The 18,607-nt window shown below is 32.1% G+C and overlaps 1 protein-coding gene across 8 annotated transcripts in view; it reads left to right on the forward strand.

Moving 5' to 3' along the window:
* LOC117170579 (collagen alpha chain CG42342) overlaps positions 1–16,890 on the forward strand; it is a 100,473-nt gene extending 83,583 nt beyond the window's left edge. For 5 of the 8 annotated variants that reach the window (XM_033357424.1, XM_033357426.1, XM_033357427.1 and 2 more), the window contains 11 exons: positions 32–67; positions 290–394; positions 561–605; positions 828–890; positions 8,258–8,284; positions 8,475–8,528; positions 10,177–10,203; positions 10,902–10,937; positions 11,795–11,929; positions 14,082–14,327; positions 14,715–16,890. In XM_033357424.1, the coding sequence (XP_033213315.1) occupies positions 32–67; positions 290–394; positions 561–605; positions 828–890; positions 8,258–8,284; positions 8,475–8,528; positions 10,177–10,203; positions 10,902–10,937; positions 11,795–11,929; positions 14,082–14,204 (651 nt within the window). In that variant the 3' untranslated portion in view covers positions 14,205–14,327; positions 14,715–16,890. Of the gene's footprint in view, positions 1–31; positions 68–289; positions 395–560; positions 606–827; positions 891–1,361; positions 5,789–8,257; positions 8,285–8,474; positions 8,529–10,176; positions 10,204–10,901; positions 10,938–11,794; positions 11,930–14,081; positions 14,328–14,714 lie in introns of those variants that run through there. The other 3 variants (XM_033357429.1, XM_033357432.1, XM_033357431.1) reach the window with 3 other exon arrangements.
* The last annotated feature ends 1,717 nt before the right edge of the window (positions 16,891–18,607 follow it).

The following is an 18,607-nucleotide window of genomic DNA, read 5'->3' on the forward strand; positions in this document are numbered from 1 at the left end:
TAGAGTATTACATTATTCTTTCTTTTTGCAGGGTGACGGTACATTTGAGGTCAACGCGGGCGAAGTTGTAAGCTTTTTGATATTATTTATGCATATTCTACGTAGTAGAGATTCTTGAGCTCACACCAAATGTGATGATAACTTGTTCATGTGTGTATAACATACACATGTGAGACAGTTAATCTAGTTTGAAAAATATTAATGTAGGACAAGGGAAAGAAGTCTTGTCAGGACAGATGTGTTTTGATTTTAAAAACCGCTCCTTCATAGTATGAACTCCTTATCTTAGATAATGGGACCACCGGGACCACCTGGACCCGCTGGCGTTCCTGGACTTCAAGGACCGCCTGGAATCAAAGGAGACAGAGGCCACGATGGAGCGAAGGGTGACCCTGTCAGTAATTATAAACAATTATCCAACAAAAACGCCATATTTCAATCAGAAAAATCTCTCCCACTTTTAAAGAAGTTGTGTTTCCTCCAGTCAAAGTGCAAGCTCTAAATACACCGCATAAACAATTTAGTCTTGAAGCAAATTTATAATCGTACTTTTCTTTCAGGGTGAAAAAGGTGTTAAAGGAGATCCTGGTCCAATGGGACTACCTGTACGTATAAAATTATACCTCTCTATTTAAATTGATCAAATGTTGCATTTATGTAAATTTTACAATCGCACTTACGTACGGGTGTTCGGTAAACAGTTATTAAAAAGTTTCAAGTAGTAGTTACCGTTTTAGATTCAAAGCAATGTTTTGAACCCGCAAGATCATTTTAAAGGACAATTTCTGTAAGATGTCTGTTGTCAATGGATAATCTTTTCTTTTTAGGGGCCAATGGGATTGAGAGGCGAGTCCGGAAGGCCTGGCGACGCCGGAAAACCTGGCACCATGGTAAGATCACGGATTTCACGCTCCTAACATCACCATTATATGCCTTCACCGTGAGTCAATGTACATCAATACATGCTGAATATTGCAACACATGCCAGCAAATAAGACTCAACATTGCACAATCGTCATTAACAGTTTACGTACTTTGCTATTTATTTTCTTAGCTACTGATCTGCGTCTTACAGTAAAGTATCTATCATGACGATTTTGCGAACCGCGCGTGTCAAGTTACACTTTACTGAAGAATTTTACAAAATCGTCGATATATAGATTTTGATATATTGACTATAATTATAAAATCAATTGAATGGAAAATTCTTTCGCAATTTTATCGAGTTCTCAATATCAGTAGTCAGCTTCTAACAATAATGATTGGAAATTAATTAGCACTGTAGACATGGACTCACTATTGTATGAAGCAGTAGTAAGTCCTCTCAAAATTTTTTTTATTAACAATCGGCTTAAAAACAGGTTGGCACGTGGTGAATCAACTAACGACTAACAAGGGATAGGTTGCGTACCACACAATGATAACGACAATAACCTATCTAGCCCACTTCACCTGTGGGGCTTCCAGAGTTTACGTAAAACTACATCTTGAACTGAGAGCATGTGTCAAATGTATCTACTTCATAGAAGCATAAAGTACATATATTTTATCATGAATTATAATGCTGTGCTGCTCACAAAATTAGAGCAACATAGGTAATACGAGTATACAATATACATACATATATCGATCTTCAAAGCGCGCGTAGGTTTTAAAGCTTACACGTTTGTCCGTTTTCAAAGAATTTATACTATATTTATCACAGTGTCGAATGTGAGGTTGTTACGTTATTGAAAAGAAAATACTTTTATTTGAAGAAATTACATTTTTTAAATAAATTGAATAATAAACGAACAAGAACATTTCCAACATCGCCAGGGCTAAGAATATATCGAAGGTTCCTGAAAAAAGTACGAAACTCACGGCGATAGATAGAAAGTGCGTCACTCTGAATGAAAGTTCACAATTCTTTTATATAATTGACGAAAAGAATAAGTTTTCTTTTCCTCGTAAATTATTAAATTTGAATTGTGAACTTTCATTACACATTTCTAACAATCTTCGAAAAGAGTGATAATTTTGGATCTGCCTATTTTCTATCTATCACCGGGAGTTGCATATTTTTTGTAGGGCCCATCGGTATAGGGTGGAGTGCATGCATGTCAAGTGATGACAAGAATTTTTTTATTGGAATGGGATTTGTCTGTAACTCGGTATATTGAGTTTGGTAAGATTTGAAATCGCACGAAATACTTTTGGAAATAAAAACATAATGTAGATGTGAAACACCGAAAAAACAAGGCAAACCAAAAATTTCAAAGTTCCATATCTTTGCCATTTCTTGGAATTTTCCAAAAATACCAAAATTCTGAGTACATCGAGTTGCAGCCCAATTCCATCCCAATACAAAAGTTCGTGTGATCATCACTTGACATGAACTCCACCATAAATTACATAAAACCCCGCATGCACAGATAACAATGTCAATAACATTTCGTTATGAAAATCATTGACAAGTATGATAGGAAAGCATATCAACAAACAACCTGAAAATTCATTTTGATAAATTTCCAGACATTATGAGTGATAAAATGCGATTACACATTGTCATATTTTATGTGCGAAGGTAAAAGTAAAATGTCCTTTTCTTCCTTGATTATAACAGGATATGAAAATATCACGTGTGCTGCGTTTGCACGCTGTACATTCGTAAACAGTGGATTAATTAACAATAGGAGTAATTAGGGGATTAGTTACCACGATTCAATGGACGTGAAAAGTGGATAAGACTTGAATTTAAGACTGCAATTAGTACAGTGTGCAAACGGGACAATGTAGAAAACAGTCGACAAGATGGTGTTTTCCTTAATGTATATCTAGTTTCGTCGACATCAACGTCGACATTATTTATTATATAGTTTAGCAGCTAACTTGCGCAACAAAGAATGAAATGTCAATGCGGTTAGACTCGATTACCAAAATGTTATTATTAAAGATTCGTACAATTCTCTAACAGTAAATATCCATATTTTTGTATTTATACATGTATGATCATAAACAATTTATGTTTCTTAATAACAAAATATCCTAATTTTTGAATGTTGATTTGTTTAGTACTGTACAGAATTCCAAAGTCCGAATTTTCAAATATTTTCGCGTGCCCCTTCAGTAACTACAGGATGTTACACGTGTGATACCCTGACATCGTGAGAGCCCGACACCTCTTATTACGATCAAAATTTTGCGAGTATCGCATAGGTCTGTGATGCGTAGAGATATGAGTGTGCGAATTTTCATTTATATGTGTATTTAAAGTAAATCAAGATTACAACAGCTCCTTTGACCAGCTGTGCATTCTGTTTACGTCCACGATGATAGAATAATACACTTTCTGTCCAATTTCAGTTTAAATACCATTCTCACAAGTTTTTCGCCACAAAATGACTCTACAATCATCAAACAAACTCAGTAGTCAATAAATCTACAACGTGCATACTTATACCTGTCATTTTGAAACTGTAAATTGCAATTTAAGCACTACTTGTTCTTGAAAAACAAAAAACAGTACGGTGATCATTCCAATTAGTATTATAGCCTTGGTTTGTTTTGACGGGCAGAGTCATCAAGTACAGTAACTAGAACGTAGAACGGGAGATTTGTAAGCTATTTATATTGGCAGCGCATCAATGCTTCACTTATTATCATATAATTTTCTCTCGGACTTCAGACGATTACAGTCCAGTATTTTCAAAGCATTTTTGTTCGTGCAGGATTGATTGAACCAAACTGAATATCCTATTACAGGACTGTCCTGGCGCAGATTATCAGTTACGGATGCATTTTTTTAATGCAATCAAGTGATCTGATGAGAGTAATAATATGCCTGACATATTGTGTAGTCTGTTTTTTTACTCTGCCGCCCACGGACTAGGTTTCAACCAAGTGCATTATTATTATTATTATTATATTCTAGTATGCAACTCTGTTGGACGAGATTGCGAATTGAATTGTCACCGTACTATCTCAGCATCTGTATATCTGTCAATATTGTAAATTCGAAATATGATTTATAAAATTAAAATCAAAAAAGCTACTGCTGAATACTTCTGTTTCAATTTTACAAAAGATCAGAAAAATGTTATTTGGAAAAAAGTAGCTGATCCATGAATAATTGTCTCCAAACAATCCCGACATCCCAAGACCTTCGTGCGTCAATTCTGTGGTATCTCAGACCATAGATTATCATGCACCACCTAACCGTATTAAAAGTTTCATTACACATTTCAAAATAAAGACCCATTTTTTTAACCTCCCCAACGAACTAAATGTCACTTACTTATTACTTTTACTTTGCTGCTACTTTTTGTGAAGCAATGGAAAAATCATTGTTAGGGATAGAGTAATAACTCCATTACTTTTTTATCACAAAAATTTTTGAATTAAATCAAGATTCTCTATTCGAAAAATGTCTTCACCATCTGATTTCGGAAATACTGCAAAATTATTATTGAATTTTGTCATTTGAGGCAGATTGCTGCTTGTTGCTCAATACGTCTTTTCAGCTCAAAAATGTTTTCTTTCGTGTGTTTGATGAACATGTAGACTACGACACTGCAGGTGCACTCGTTTACATTCTCAATATTAAAAAAATATTGTAATAAGTGTACTGTATGTACTATGTGTCAAAATTTCAGTTTATATAATTTTATAGTTTAGAAAAATGTACCATTTAATGGCTACCTTTTCTCTAATGGCCTGGTTGAATCAGGCCAATAGTATACCTTACAATCAATGGTCTAATGGCCTAAAGCATGTCACTCATTTGGAAGAATAGATTTCTTTATCAGCAACATTAGGAAACTTTATTTTTCATTATGTTTAAAGTGAAATTCCTTAAATTCTTGTAATATTCACCATTTTGTTTACTATTCTTGCAATTTTTGGAAACTACATCCAAAAAGTTTAATTTTTGCTACCAACACATACATTTATGCATTAATAACTTAATGTATTAACATGAGAAATCAATTTGAAAGCGATTCAATTAAATCATCCGTCATTTTCGAGCACCAAAAGATATTATATAGTATTTAAAAGAATATATAAGCAGCCCTTATGACTGCATGAGGAACGTCTTCAGTGTAAAATATATTTAAATATTTTATTTCAGAATTATTCAAAAATAACTGCTCTATACTGAATCATAGAGATTTAGTAGGTTGGCTAAATTTTCCTCATAATGTAGTTTGCAATTTGATTATTAGTGCTGTCAGATTTTTCAATTTTCGTTATGTGTTTCGAAAATCGAAGAATCAGCGTTAAAAATTTTAGTTGGCCCCCACAAGGTCCAACGATGGTAATCACCTAAAAATTCGATCGGACAAACTCCACTTTTGAAAATATTTTAAGAAATAAATGCATTAAGAAAACACAACTACGTTCCAACTTGAATATACACCATTTGTCTACCGTGAAAATGAAATTTATTTCACATTTGAACAAAAGTATTTGATTGCATTTTTATATGAATTCTAATCTATTCTGTTGAATATTTTGAGGAATATCTGAAATAATATATCAAAATCGGAAAAAGCAATTCATCGTGTCGTAGTTCCTTCGTGGGGGTTTGAGAGGTTCAACAGTTAAAAATGACCAAGCTGGGCAATTTCAACGTCATATCAGGGGTAAACGTAAATCCGCATATGCTTTATCACTAGGAACAATAATTTTCAAGATTAAAAAGAATTTTTGAAATTTTAACTGTAAAATAAGGGATTTTACGCCGTGATACACTGTATAAAAAAATAGAGTTGCCAGGAACTTAGGCGTTTACATCGTGTTATAAAAAGAAAAAGATAAATCTGTTCTTTTAACAAGGTGAATGGCCCAGTAATCATGACGGTCAGAATACTTGAGAAACTTAGTTATCATTTAAACATATCGTTCAAAAATATGTTAGAAGTAGCATTTAATGATTCTTAGCATTTTATAGTATCAAATAAAATTTCAATTGATTCAAGCTAGATAAAAAGCAAGACAATTTGCATCACTATTGGTGGGTCTTAATGGCATGTGATACTTGATACGTTTACTGGGACTTTTCCCTTAAACCACGAGTGTTTCCTATATTTTTACAGATATAGTGAAATGCTTATGAGTTCATTATTATAGTCTTTTTTTGTAGTGAAGGCGTAAAATCCGTTATTGAATATCAAACAGATCTACCCCATTGATAGATCATTCTTGGCAATACAATTTTCTGGTCGCCATATTATATATATTTTTCCATTACATCATCTTGATTGTATTGGACTGTTTCTAGCTGTTTCCTTATTAACGTTTCTTTCTCATTTTCAAAGTGATGACGATACATGCAGTTGAAGTATTCTGAAAAATTGCCATGATAATATGTGCCACGTGCTCTTAATCGATGAAAACGCAGAATAAGACAAAACAATATTTTTTCATATACATAACTTTTCTACGAATTCGAGCATTATTGGGCTGATATATATTAATCGGCGTAATCTTTTATAGAATTTAATAGAACCCATTCAATGCCGTAAATAATTACTGAATAGGAACATATTATTTTGAAAATTTACCTGTTCTGGCATGAAATAAAACAATTTAAATGGATGCTTTTCAAAATCGATATGCTCCCTTTCAAAAATAACAGAGTGATTGCAACCTCTTTTTCTTCGAGAATATGCATTTATTACATTTTGTTACTTTATACAAACTTAAAAATATAGACTCATCTCGATTGTAGCTTTTGTATGACGATATTCTTAAATAGAAATATATACAGGGTGTGGAATAATTGGCGGTACTCCTTTTTTAAGGACGTTCAGTTCGTTGAAAACAAACAGAAATATAAATAAAACGAAAATATGTACATATATAAATATATATAATTATTATAATTGTACGAGTATAGTCGCAGTGCGTAATATATTTTTTCACTCATTTGAGTCGACAATTGTTTTTCATTGCTTGTATATCCGAATATTATCTGTCTAGTGAAGGGTTCCGTTCAACTTGAATGAGATAATTGAAAAAGATTGTATTTATTTCAGTTCCCTTAATGATTTTGCATCATATTTTGTATGAGAGAGCAGAGGCTTTATGAAATCCTTCCTGATGTCGATTCTTTAAAATGTCTCGATAAATAAAAGTTGTAATATATTAGAAATTAATTTTATGTATTTTCAACAATCGTCTGTTATATCATAAATTAGAGTGTAGGTTTAAGGAATTAATGTTAAAACAATAGGTAGCCGAAATGTTGTTTCCTGTCTTGTAGAATTTTTACTAATTTTGGGCGTAACATTATTGTTAATATACAGTTAAAAGAAAAAGTGAACATGTTCCTGATACGGCGAACACATTATTGTTTTTAGCAATGTCCTGCGATAAATAAACAGAATGTGCATGTGCTTGTGTTCTTTGCTTTGAGACGATTATTATCCTACTATACATTAACGCTTTCTTCCTGATATTTTTGCTTCGCATTTTGTAATGACTCTGATTGCTAGGAAATATCTCTGAAAATCAGTATTCGAAATAAATTAACCGTTAGAACAAAATATATAAGAAATTAACACGTGTTAATTTGCTGCGACCACAACGGTATCTTAATCGTTGGATCACTATACATCGCATCGATGCTTTAATCCTTGGAAACATATGATACCACAATACGATCGTGCTCTTCTTTCTGCTTCAGGTGAATCCCTTTCTTATTCGTTTCCTTTTTTTGTTTCTTCATTTATAAAATTCCGTACCTCGATACCTACTTCGCACATCGACTTGGACAAATATATTCGGTCGAATATTCTGTGTAGATATATGTTATTTCCTGATATTTTAACCCTGTACGCCACTATAAACGATAGCTATTGATAAATAGCACAAATGTCTATGTTTTTATTACAATACCGCATTTTCAGTGTTTGCAATTTAATGCTGGTGGCTTAGAGGGTTATGGGCTGTACAGCTAACATATATTTTCTAATGCATAAATAAATAGGTACACACTTTTTATATTTTTATAGATAAACAGACATATATACGATTCAATCGAAATCGATTGATTCAAGTTGATGCATCCTTACACTTACTCAAATCTATAGTTTTGCAAGAGTACTCTGCTGTAATTATATAATCAAATAATGTGAACGCGAATGCATTAAACTGCGATCGTGCACACACACGCACGCACGTACACACACACATACACACACACACCTGTTTAAACTAAATGATTTATTATACCTGATATACCAAATTTGATTTTATTCCCTCTCCCTTTCAGGGACCCCCGGGATTAGACGGCATGAAGGTGAGCATACATTGTTTTTATAATTAAAAATTGTTATAACAATGCTTTCTCGACATTTATGCAGTGTTGGTTAAAAAAAGGCACTTTATCATTGGTATTCAATTTATTCTCGAAATATAAATATCTTCCTTTCTAATTTCTAATTCCTCAACATGTACTTACTATAGGCTCAAGCTTTTTATAATTTTAGGGAGCACAAGGAGAACCCGGCACTAAAGGTGAACGCGGAGATCCCGGATTACCCGTGAGTGCCAATTATATGTTTCTATTTTGTTAAATTTCACGTTAAAATAATTATTATCAGCTGATGAGTTTAAGCTTTTTATTAAAAGTGATGCAATCCTTTAATTGAGACGGTGATACCAAAAGCGGGTTAAAAAAGTCGTCGGAGCAAAAATGAGTTAAGACTGTCGCGGGCAACAATGAGTTGAGAAGAAACAAAAATAACGTTGATTTTATCGTATATTATAATTTAACGATATATTATATTATAATACATCGTTCTCTTATATCGTTATAATATACGATGCAAGCCTAACTTTCCTACGTTATTTTTAACTCGTTTTCGCCCACTCGATGATTTTTTTTTTAACCACCTTTAAGTTGAAATCCTTGAGCGATCTTTATATACCATCAGCTTTTACATGAGCCACTTTCTTGATCCTTATAATAAAAAGTAATTTTGTATGCCATTTTAAGTTTGAATATATGAATGAAGGATCCCCACATAGCACTCTTGCCGAAAAAATTGCTAAATTTTATACCAGAGTTAACTTATAATTCGAAATTAATTTGACTAACAAGAAATTGAAATCCTGGCGATCTAATTTTACAATACGCGCATTTTAATTTAATTTTGTTTTCTTATTCAATTTCGCAAAAATTATCAACCGTGTATGTTTCGACCTAATTTTAACAAGGAAACCTAGTTAGGTGTCCGAGTCCGATTTTCATCGTTCTCGCATATATGTTGTAGTACTCGAAATAATTCAGCGACACCTTTTTTTTTTCTCATGTGCCCACTTCGGGTTGTTGCCTATGAAAACCGCCTTCGAAAATTAGATAGTAAATATTCATTTACTGGTTTCCCGTACACATAAAAACGAACATCCTGAAAAGTACGCCGATTTCGTGTTTTGAATTGCAACATAAGCGAGACACCGGGCGGGGAATTACATTGCAGCTATGTTCAAGTTACGCAGTTTCACACTCGAAGTGTTTTTATTTTGGAAAAAATCTTGATTCGAGAGCATAACAAATGAGTTGCAACAAAAATGACACTGCCGTTTTTTATTTGAAAAAAGCGGTATATTTGACAACGAAACTGTCTGGAAAAATTTGGAAAAACTATATTTTGCTCGCTATAATTTAGTTAATTTAAAATAATAGTTTAGAATATTTTTGGTTAACGTATTAGAAAAATGTCCTCACAGTGAGAGATAAAAAGTGTGATCTATTCAAAATTTTCAAAAAAATATTATTATGGTAAGTGCCCCATAAAATAATTTTTCATGACAATGCCGAAACAAGCAAATTTTATTTACCTATCTCTAGCAAAATATATTTTCTTCAAATTTTTTTGGTCTGAGTTTAGTCCTGATTGGTAATTTTTCATGTAATAAAAAATAATTTTGCAACACTTCAATCCCATACAAAATTTTCGAAAAATTACTAAAAAATCACATTTTTTATCTCTGTGATTGAATTTTTTCTATCAGTTTCATTGTCAGTACTTGGAGTAGAAATTCAGACATCTATCTGGGTTACCTATTAGGATCAATCTTAAAGAAAACGCCAGGTTTTTTCGGCATGCTATGTTGGGGATTATTCTTATCTTAAATTACATAATTATGTTTGCTTTTATAAATTACATTTGGTTTTTTTTTCTCTAGGGTACTGATGGGATACCTGGTGCAGAGGTAAAGTACTATTAATTTTATTTTTTTTAAAAAAAGCATTAGCGTATGCCGTATGCATATAGTAAATCCTGTAGTCTAGTATACTTTTTATTCCCAAACCAAATTTTTAAAAGTTGCAAAAAACTGGAGACTAATATTGTATATATTTTCAACTGGTTCAACTTGATTGTAATTCAAAACCCTAATAAAATACTCTACAATATTTACTTTAAATATTATTAAAATTTTAAATGGCAAATTAAACTAAAGCTCACAGGATGGATGCTCTTTCTTCATAATATTCGTGTATGCATTCATGTTGGACACAACCGTCGAAAAAGTTTCTTATTGTTCATTTTCTTTTTCACAAATTCAAAAGTTCATTAATACCCAGCAGTTTACAAAGCCAATTATTCCAGAGATTATTTTCGCCTTTTTCTATTGAAGTAAGTAATTTTTTGTATCGCACGTGCTTCTCTTTACACTCCACACAACTTAAGAACTCTTCTCTTTTCTGTAGTAAGTGTATGTATATTCGACTTACGTATAATAAACTGCTAAGTGGAAGATAAAACAATTCGATACTTCTTTTTTCATCCTGTTTAAAATACGTTCGAAGAAAATTTATCTAAAATGCAGTATACTACCTTCATCTCTTCCAAACTTCGCAAGCATTAATTGTATTAATAAAATCAAGTGTTGCATTTTGTCAATTACAGGGGCCTAAAGGAGAGAAAGGACTTACCGGCGATGCTGTAAGTATTTAAAACCATGTCCCTCAAAATATAAATAAGTTTTTTAGTAATAAAAATAATTTTTTAGCTGATTTAGTTGAAAATTTAGTTTGCAGGTTGTGTTTCCTGTACATGAAAAGTAGAGTGGAAAATCTTATGCCAAACTTTACATTATTATACATATTATTTGTTTTTTCTTTATTCCTAAGGCACATAAGTTACTTGCGAGTTCATATCTCAAAATTTCATAGCACTTTCGTACTTTTGGCCAATATTATACTCATTGCGTATTTAGAATTTTTCAGTAGTATACTTCTTATCCAACAATTATTTCCAAGGTACTTAACTTATACATGAGAATAGGTTATTTCAAGAGCACGCCTGTAGCGTTGTATTTTTTATTATATAGTTTTACAGTAACAGATATTTTTAAATGAAAAATCGGTTTTTGCGAAAACCAAGTAAAATATTAAAATTCTCTGTTCATTATATCTATTCAAGTATGTGCGTTTAAATACATTATTATACTGAGTTTCGCTTCTGTCAAATAAAAGAGAACATCTGAATTGCCAAACAGCCGATCACCAAGTTATATGCTGCCACCACCACGCAACAAAGTTTTATTTAAGAAGTACTGCATTTATTGCAACGCATTTTATATATTTTCGCCGCAATTATTCCTTTAAGAGTTTAAGTCAATGTCGCCGAGACTCCTATGTTTCCTTCCAATTTAGAACACTCTATTAAGTAACTAAAAATGCATAATTTCGACCTATAATATTTTGCATACAATTTTTCCCTGCCTGGCCTTTTTGCACGCCGCGATAGTAATTTTTTGAATTTAAATTGACCCAAAAAACCCTATTCTTGTTTTTCAGGGTCCAGCCGGAAAGCGCGGCAAAAGAGGCGAGAAAGGACTCAAAGGAGACCAAGGTGTTCCTGGTTTAGATGCACCCTGCCCCTTGGGTCCAGACGGACTTCCGTTGCCAGGATGCGGGTGGAGACCACCACAGGTATATAGTGCACAGATATACTATTCAGTTAAAGAAATCCTCATTGCTCTTATAAAATATTAAAAGATTGTAGAATTATAACTTGGTTCAGGTGCAAAATATACTTAACGCATTCATTATGGACATAATCTTGTAGTTAGAAGTTATTATTAGGGTAGTCCTTTTATACTTTTTTTTGAAATGGTTATTTGCTCCCTCTCGTCCATCTGTTGTGAATGCCCAAAAATAGAATGTCCTTCGATTTTTAACCAAATTGGATAACATTTACCCATCGCTCCAGACAATTCAAAAGTTACCCATAACATTAACATGGAAGAAATTGTATAAAAACGTTTAATTGGCCTAAAATTTTGTAGTTTTTATTGAAATCAATATTATAAATATGATAATATTTTCTACACAATGCTTAGAATATTTTAATTTATAAAAACTTGTAATTTCAAAGATTTCAAAAATGTCGGATCCAGCAATTTGTGTTGAAAATTGCATTTTCTATAGTTATTAACTGAGCATGCTCAAAAATAGTATACAATATAAAAAATTATTATAAAGTGAATGTTGCTGACATAAAAATTCAAAATTTCCCGCAACAAATTCAAAAATGGCATTCAATTAAATATTTTTAAAATGAAGTCTTCTGCAATTTTTATTTTTTGATGGAATAATTTCAAGCTTTACGAAGAAAATAATATTGACTTCAAAAAGCATTTGATGATCCCAGAAGTCCCAAACTTTTCTATTGAATTTAGGCCTTCATCCTTCAATAATTTTCAATTGAAGTTGCTAAACAAATTTACATTATCAGTTTGATACTATATAAAATAGACAATTTTAAATTGTAGAGCGTGAAATTCAATAACTTTATGTCAAAATATCAAGAACAATTTTTAAAGAGAACCAATGAAAACTTCTTGTATACAATTCAAATTGAAATTCTTAATTGTAAAATAATTAAATTCAAAATGCACACAACGGTATACTTTAAAAATAAAAATTTAGTTTAAAAAAATTCAAATACGCTAGGCATTAAAAAGGCAACAAAAATGTTACCCCTAGAATTTCTTTGCTTTCTACCCTTCGGTTAAAAAGGCTACTCCAAATGTACCCTTTTAAAGAAAACACGCTATATCATAAAATGGGTAGGGACGTTACATAAATTTAAAATTTATGTACAATTTCTCCCATGTTGATTCTATGAGAAACTTAATGTTCCTGAGGCGATGGGTTATTTTCGGCTCTTTGATTAATGATTAATCAGTTGTATAACTATAAATAATTATAGTGAAACGTTAATTTAATTGTATTATGAGAAAAATTTTTGGTTTATTTGTCTAAAGACCAGTGTTACAGGAATACTTCCAAACCAAGCACATATTTTTTTGGTGTAATTTGTAAAATCACAAACAAAATAGTATTAACAAATAGTTTCAGAAAAAGAACGTATCAACAATGTGCTAGTTTTGTTTCGAGTGTTGTATCTATCGCCATTTATAAATACATAGATTCACATATAGATTATGGAGATACGACATTTTAGCGAAGCGGAACATAGATGGTGCACTTAGTTGTCGGAAACTTTTGTTAGATTATTTTCTTTGGGAAAATGTAAAATGTGTTCCATGCAATTTAAGAGGGGATTAGAAAAACTCCATAAAGGTAGAAGAGTATCAAAATTCAATAGTCGAAAATTGATGTCTCACAGAATATGTGGTTGAGCTTACCAGAAGGTCTGATTAAGTTTACCAAAATGTCTGTTTATTTTGACAGTACGTTTTATTCTTAAGCTACCAGAAAACTGTGTAGTAAAGATTTCTGGTTAACCTTGCCAGAAAATTGTCAACAAGAAACTTCTGATACTTTTAACCAGAAGTTATAGTAAGGGCATATAAAACATTCCATTATATTAGTTGAATTAACCAGAATTCTGGTTGGTTCGACCGTAATTTTTGGTAAGCGCACGATAAGTGCGAGTGGGGGCAAATGAATTCCCAAAAGAAATGTTTAAAATGTAAATAAAGACCACTTTAGTGGTTATACATATTTGAAGTGGTAGGATAAATAATTAAATTGTAGAACTGAGGTCTATACTCTATATTAACACATGGTTGTGGTATGAATCTTTGTTTGGGACTGTGAAATATATGCTTGCCAGGATATCATGAGTTCAACATCACCAACGGTAGATGGTCCTGAACCTGCCGAAACAGATTATGAAGACCAGGGGGAAGAGTACGAAGATTATCCCGATCAAAATGGAAATCTAGCTGAACAATAACCTCACTAGCGTTGCCTCACTCAGCATATTTATATATACATAAATATATCATCTGCATCATTTGCCACTCAACTTCACATCTCCCCTAAAATTAACGAGTGCTAACCAAATAAATAATGTGTGGTAGGTAAATGCATGCAGCAATTAATTCCATTTTTTCACTCGACTCGCACTAATTTATTATTTTATTGGAAGAAGACAGACAGCTTCCATCTAACGAGAGTTAACTTTCAGAATCTCTGCATGACTTTGTAGTGTTACATGAAATTTTTCTTACTGCTGATATGGAGAAATCACGTTCTTTTTGCACAAATAAAGAATATAATTTTAGGGTCATTTTTGCACTACTGTCATTTTTTGTATGCACGAAAAATGACAAAACTAAAGGCGAGACGCGTTACGTCGCGTCGGCCCATGTTGCTGCAAACTGTTACGAGTAGATTATGTATAATTTAGCTGAATAAATATGCACTCGTCTCATTGTTACATCAGTATCTTTTTCTTTTTCAGCGGAGACGCAACATTTTGCGCAAATGGCTCAAAGAGAAAGAGCAGTAATGCCACAGGAGGCACGCACATCATCGTCCTCTTATGTCGTTCTGATAATTAATCGTTCATCGTACGCTACCTATTATATCGCGACCATCATGGATGAGAGACTCGATCGAGTCAAGACATTATTAAAATCAATACATACCTTGCCAATAAGTGTTGTAAATAAGTGTACCTGTACAGTGTCTAGCGTCTGCAGTGTGTGTACATACAGTAATTCTTGATAATGAATGACTAAATGTTAAGATAATCTTAGTAACTTAAAGAAAGAGTACAGAGGATGCAATGTTTAAGATAGATAGTTTCGAATGAAACTGAGCAGCCAAGTAATTAAGTCATCACACCTATAACTGAATAAATCGAGCTTGATTTCAAAGGAAAAACGAGTACAAGTTTCGTGGTGTACAGTTAGTTGTCTTGTTACACGGAATCAGTCTTTTTTTTATTGTTTTGTTGAACTCCCTGGCTATTTAATTACATTTTAATTGTTCAACATGTATAAAAAAGGATGGATCTCGTATAACTTAAATGAAGGCTTATCAAAGTTGTATCCTTTTTGTCAAGGCAGATTTCTTACAGGTTTCATTTAGGTAGAATTAAAGTCAAATTTTAATTTGGAGAGAATACTGTAATACTCAAGGTGAACAGTGTTGTATAGTGTTGTATAGTACCAGTCTGAGATACAAAAATAACATAATTCCAGTGGCTTCCATCCCAATAACTCGATTCACTTTGATTAATTTAATTATTTAATATTTCATTGATTCAATTGTTATTTATATAAGAAGAAGCACTGAATCAATAATATTGTTTAGTCCACGAGATAGTGCTATGTGTATGGCGTTCCGCAAGGAAAGGGCCACTTTGTCGGATAGGTTGCCGATATTGTGAGCCCACGGCACGCCCTCTAGGTTGAACAGTGAGTAGTCGAGGCACTTTTCAAGTTGGAACATCGAAAACTGGTCTTTCGAGAAAAGTGCATCTAAAGTTGGCGAGTACCATAACCGCACGTATTAATTTTTTTGCTCAAACATAAAATTTACCCACTTTCGGTCACTGACGAGACAACAGTATATAGAATGTCTCGTGGGATAGAACACAGATTGAAGAATAATTTCCCCTTTGTAGCCACGAATTCAATACTTTTAACTTTTATTCACAGAAAAACGCGAATATATTTTAAACGGCAGTTGACAACGAGGGTCCTTTCCTTGTGGAATTTCATTACTTTACAAGAGTCAATGAGTGCGATAATAGATCAATTAGCCACTTGTGTAAAAAGACATTTTTGTCTGATCACACTCTATAAAAATAGATTGGTAGAAAAATTTTCGTTTATGCTTTGTAAAATTAAACATTTTGAATTACTAACAAAATTGAAAGGATGCCTTTTTCTCTTGTTCGTAGACCAAAAACTGAGCATTTAATCTTATCGATGGTCAAAGTGAACCACATTTTGTAACTATTTTTTTTCTCACTTTTTTACTCATTTTAAAGAATTTATTGTGTGAATCTTACGCTACTTTTGAATGAACCACTTCGCTATTTATCCATTGATGAATGAAACAATATTTTGACAAAATACAAGACTTGTAGCAAGATATTAACGCTACATACTTACATGTACATGTCACGTATAAAAAGCAGAAGCAAGCAGATTGTACAACTTTATTATAATTATATCCCATCCGAGCTTTGTCAGTATTCTTTTGTTTTTTTTTGTTTGTGTGTGTGTTTGCGTGGGTGCGTGAAAAGTATATATTTTTAAGAGCAAGTATATTAGACGCCGTTTTTTTTTTAGTTTTTCAATGATTGTACATGTGCAAGACTGATATATCTAAAAAGAAATCTAAAACTAGATGTAAAAAATATCTAGATAAGTCCTTGATATCAAAAGGATAATAAGTCATTTAATATTTTTCAATGGAAAAACCAAATAGTGGAGAGTAATTATATGTACATACTGGATAATCATAAGTTGAGATGACTGTATGCTTAAGGTAAACGTACTGTAATCGTTATCTAATACAAGTAGCTCCTTGCGAACAGGAAAATTGTATAATAAAATGTTTTACCGCAGTTACTTGCCAGCATCATACTAATTAAAGTGTTAAAATAAACAGTCTATATGCGATTTTTTCTCCTCTTCTCTTTTCTCCTCAACTCACGATTTGCACATCAATTAAATCCACACTAATTTTAACGAAAAATTAACAAATGTTTTGTTGAGCAGCTGATCTATTCGATTGATTTTAATTTGCCGGTTTTCTCCCGATCAAGTGTTAGTGTTTCCCGGTCAATTTAAAAGAATTCAATTCACTGGTTTCAAACAATTTTTGAAGATTACAAGAGATTTCTAAATGTTTCAAAGGATTTCAGAGCACTCTTATTTTTAACAGGGAATTTTGGAAAAGAATTATAATTCGAATTGGAACATCAGACGATTTTTTTTTCTGAATTTGGATAGGGATCGTTTTCATTCAAATAATAATTATTTACGAAAATTCCCTGCCCTAACCAATAAATTATAATTTTTTGTGGAAATAATTTGTTCTAAAGTAAAAAATTTTATTCATTAATAAATCTCCCTGTCCCATAGTAAAAATTATAATTGTACAAGGAAATGTCAAAACTGTTCCGAAATTTAATTTTTCTACAGAAATTCTATATTGCAACATAAAATTATAATTATTTTCCAAAATTCCCACTTCTAAGTCAGGATTATTGTAATTCTTTACGTGATTTATTATGTGAACTAACCAGCAATTCCAAATCTTTTAAACATTTCTCGATTAAAAGTCGAGATAATAATTTTCTTTCGAAATCCCCTGCTTCAAATTAGAATCCTTTTCGAAAATTCACTGTTCCGAGTTATAATTGTCATTATTTTCGAAAATTTCCTAATCCACATGAGAATTGTGTTTTCTTTTTATAAATTCTCTGTTCCAAGTCAGAATGAGAGCAATAAAATATATAAAAATACTTTTAATTTTCACATCAGTATATTGAAAAAAATCAAGGTTCTTTCTTCATTTCCCGGTCCAGCAGACATCTTATCAATATAATATATCAAGCAAAAATACTGTCAATTTTCGGTGAAAATAAGTTGTAATGATATATAAACGGAAAGCTTCGGTTGCAAGTCTAGAAAAGAATCTGAAAGAAAATGATACAAAAAGCTATCCGAAATTTCCTTTGCGAATTTTTGACCAGTGAAGTCAAAGATCACCAGGAAATGGCTAATCAAGGCAGGAGTGCCATTAAGTAACTCATGAAAGAAGACCGTTAAATCATTGAAATAGATACTGAAAATTCACTGATATTTTAATGTGACTCAACCTGAGACTCTCGTCTGAGACATTCCAGATATTCCTTGAGCTGAGCAACTCCTCGGGTCAACATTTCTAGGAATAGGGTTTTTTAAAAAGTCAGATATCATTTTTCCAATAAATGGATCTTATAGTATGTAAAATTCTAATTTAAAAAGCACCCATGAAATATTTTTTACATATTGGTCACTATTTTTAATTTAAGGACATGTGACACAACTAAATACCTATATTACCGACCTCACTTTATCAATTCACTTAATATTTTTTTGAACCTAAGAACTTTTTTTGTAAATAAAATATCGAGCTGAAACTTTGGAAAATGTATTAGAGCACAATAAAGTACGTTTAGGTGCTGCCTTTTTTAAGAACTTCACGGAAAATTATTTTATCTTTTTTCTGAACCTCAACATTTTTTGAACGTTCCAACTTATTTATACATAAAATATCAGTCTCAGACTGTGAGAAATTCAAGAGCCGAAAAACACTACGTTTAAATACAAATCTTAATAGAAAATGTAA

This window comes from Belonocnema kinseyi, chromosome 4 (assembly GCF_010883055.1).
Source record: "Belonocnema kinseyi isolate 2016_QV_RU_SX_M_011 chromosome 4, B_treatae_v1, whole genome shotgun sequence".
NCBI lineage: Eukaryota > Metazoa > Arthropoda > Insecta > Hymenoptera > Cynipidae > Belonocnema > Belonocnema kinseyi.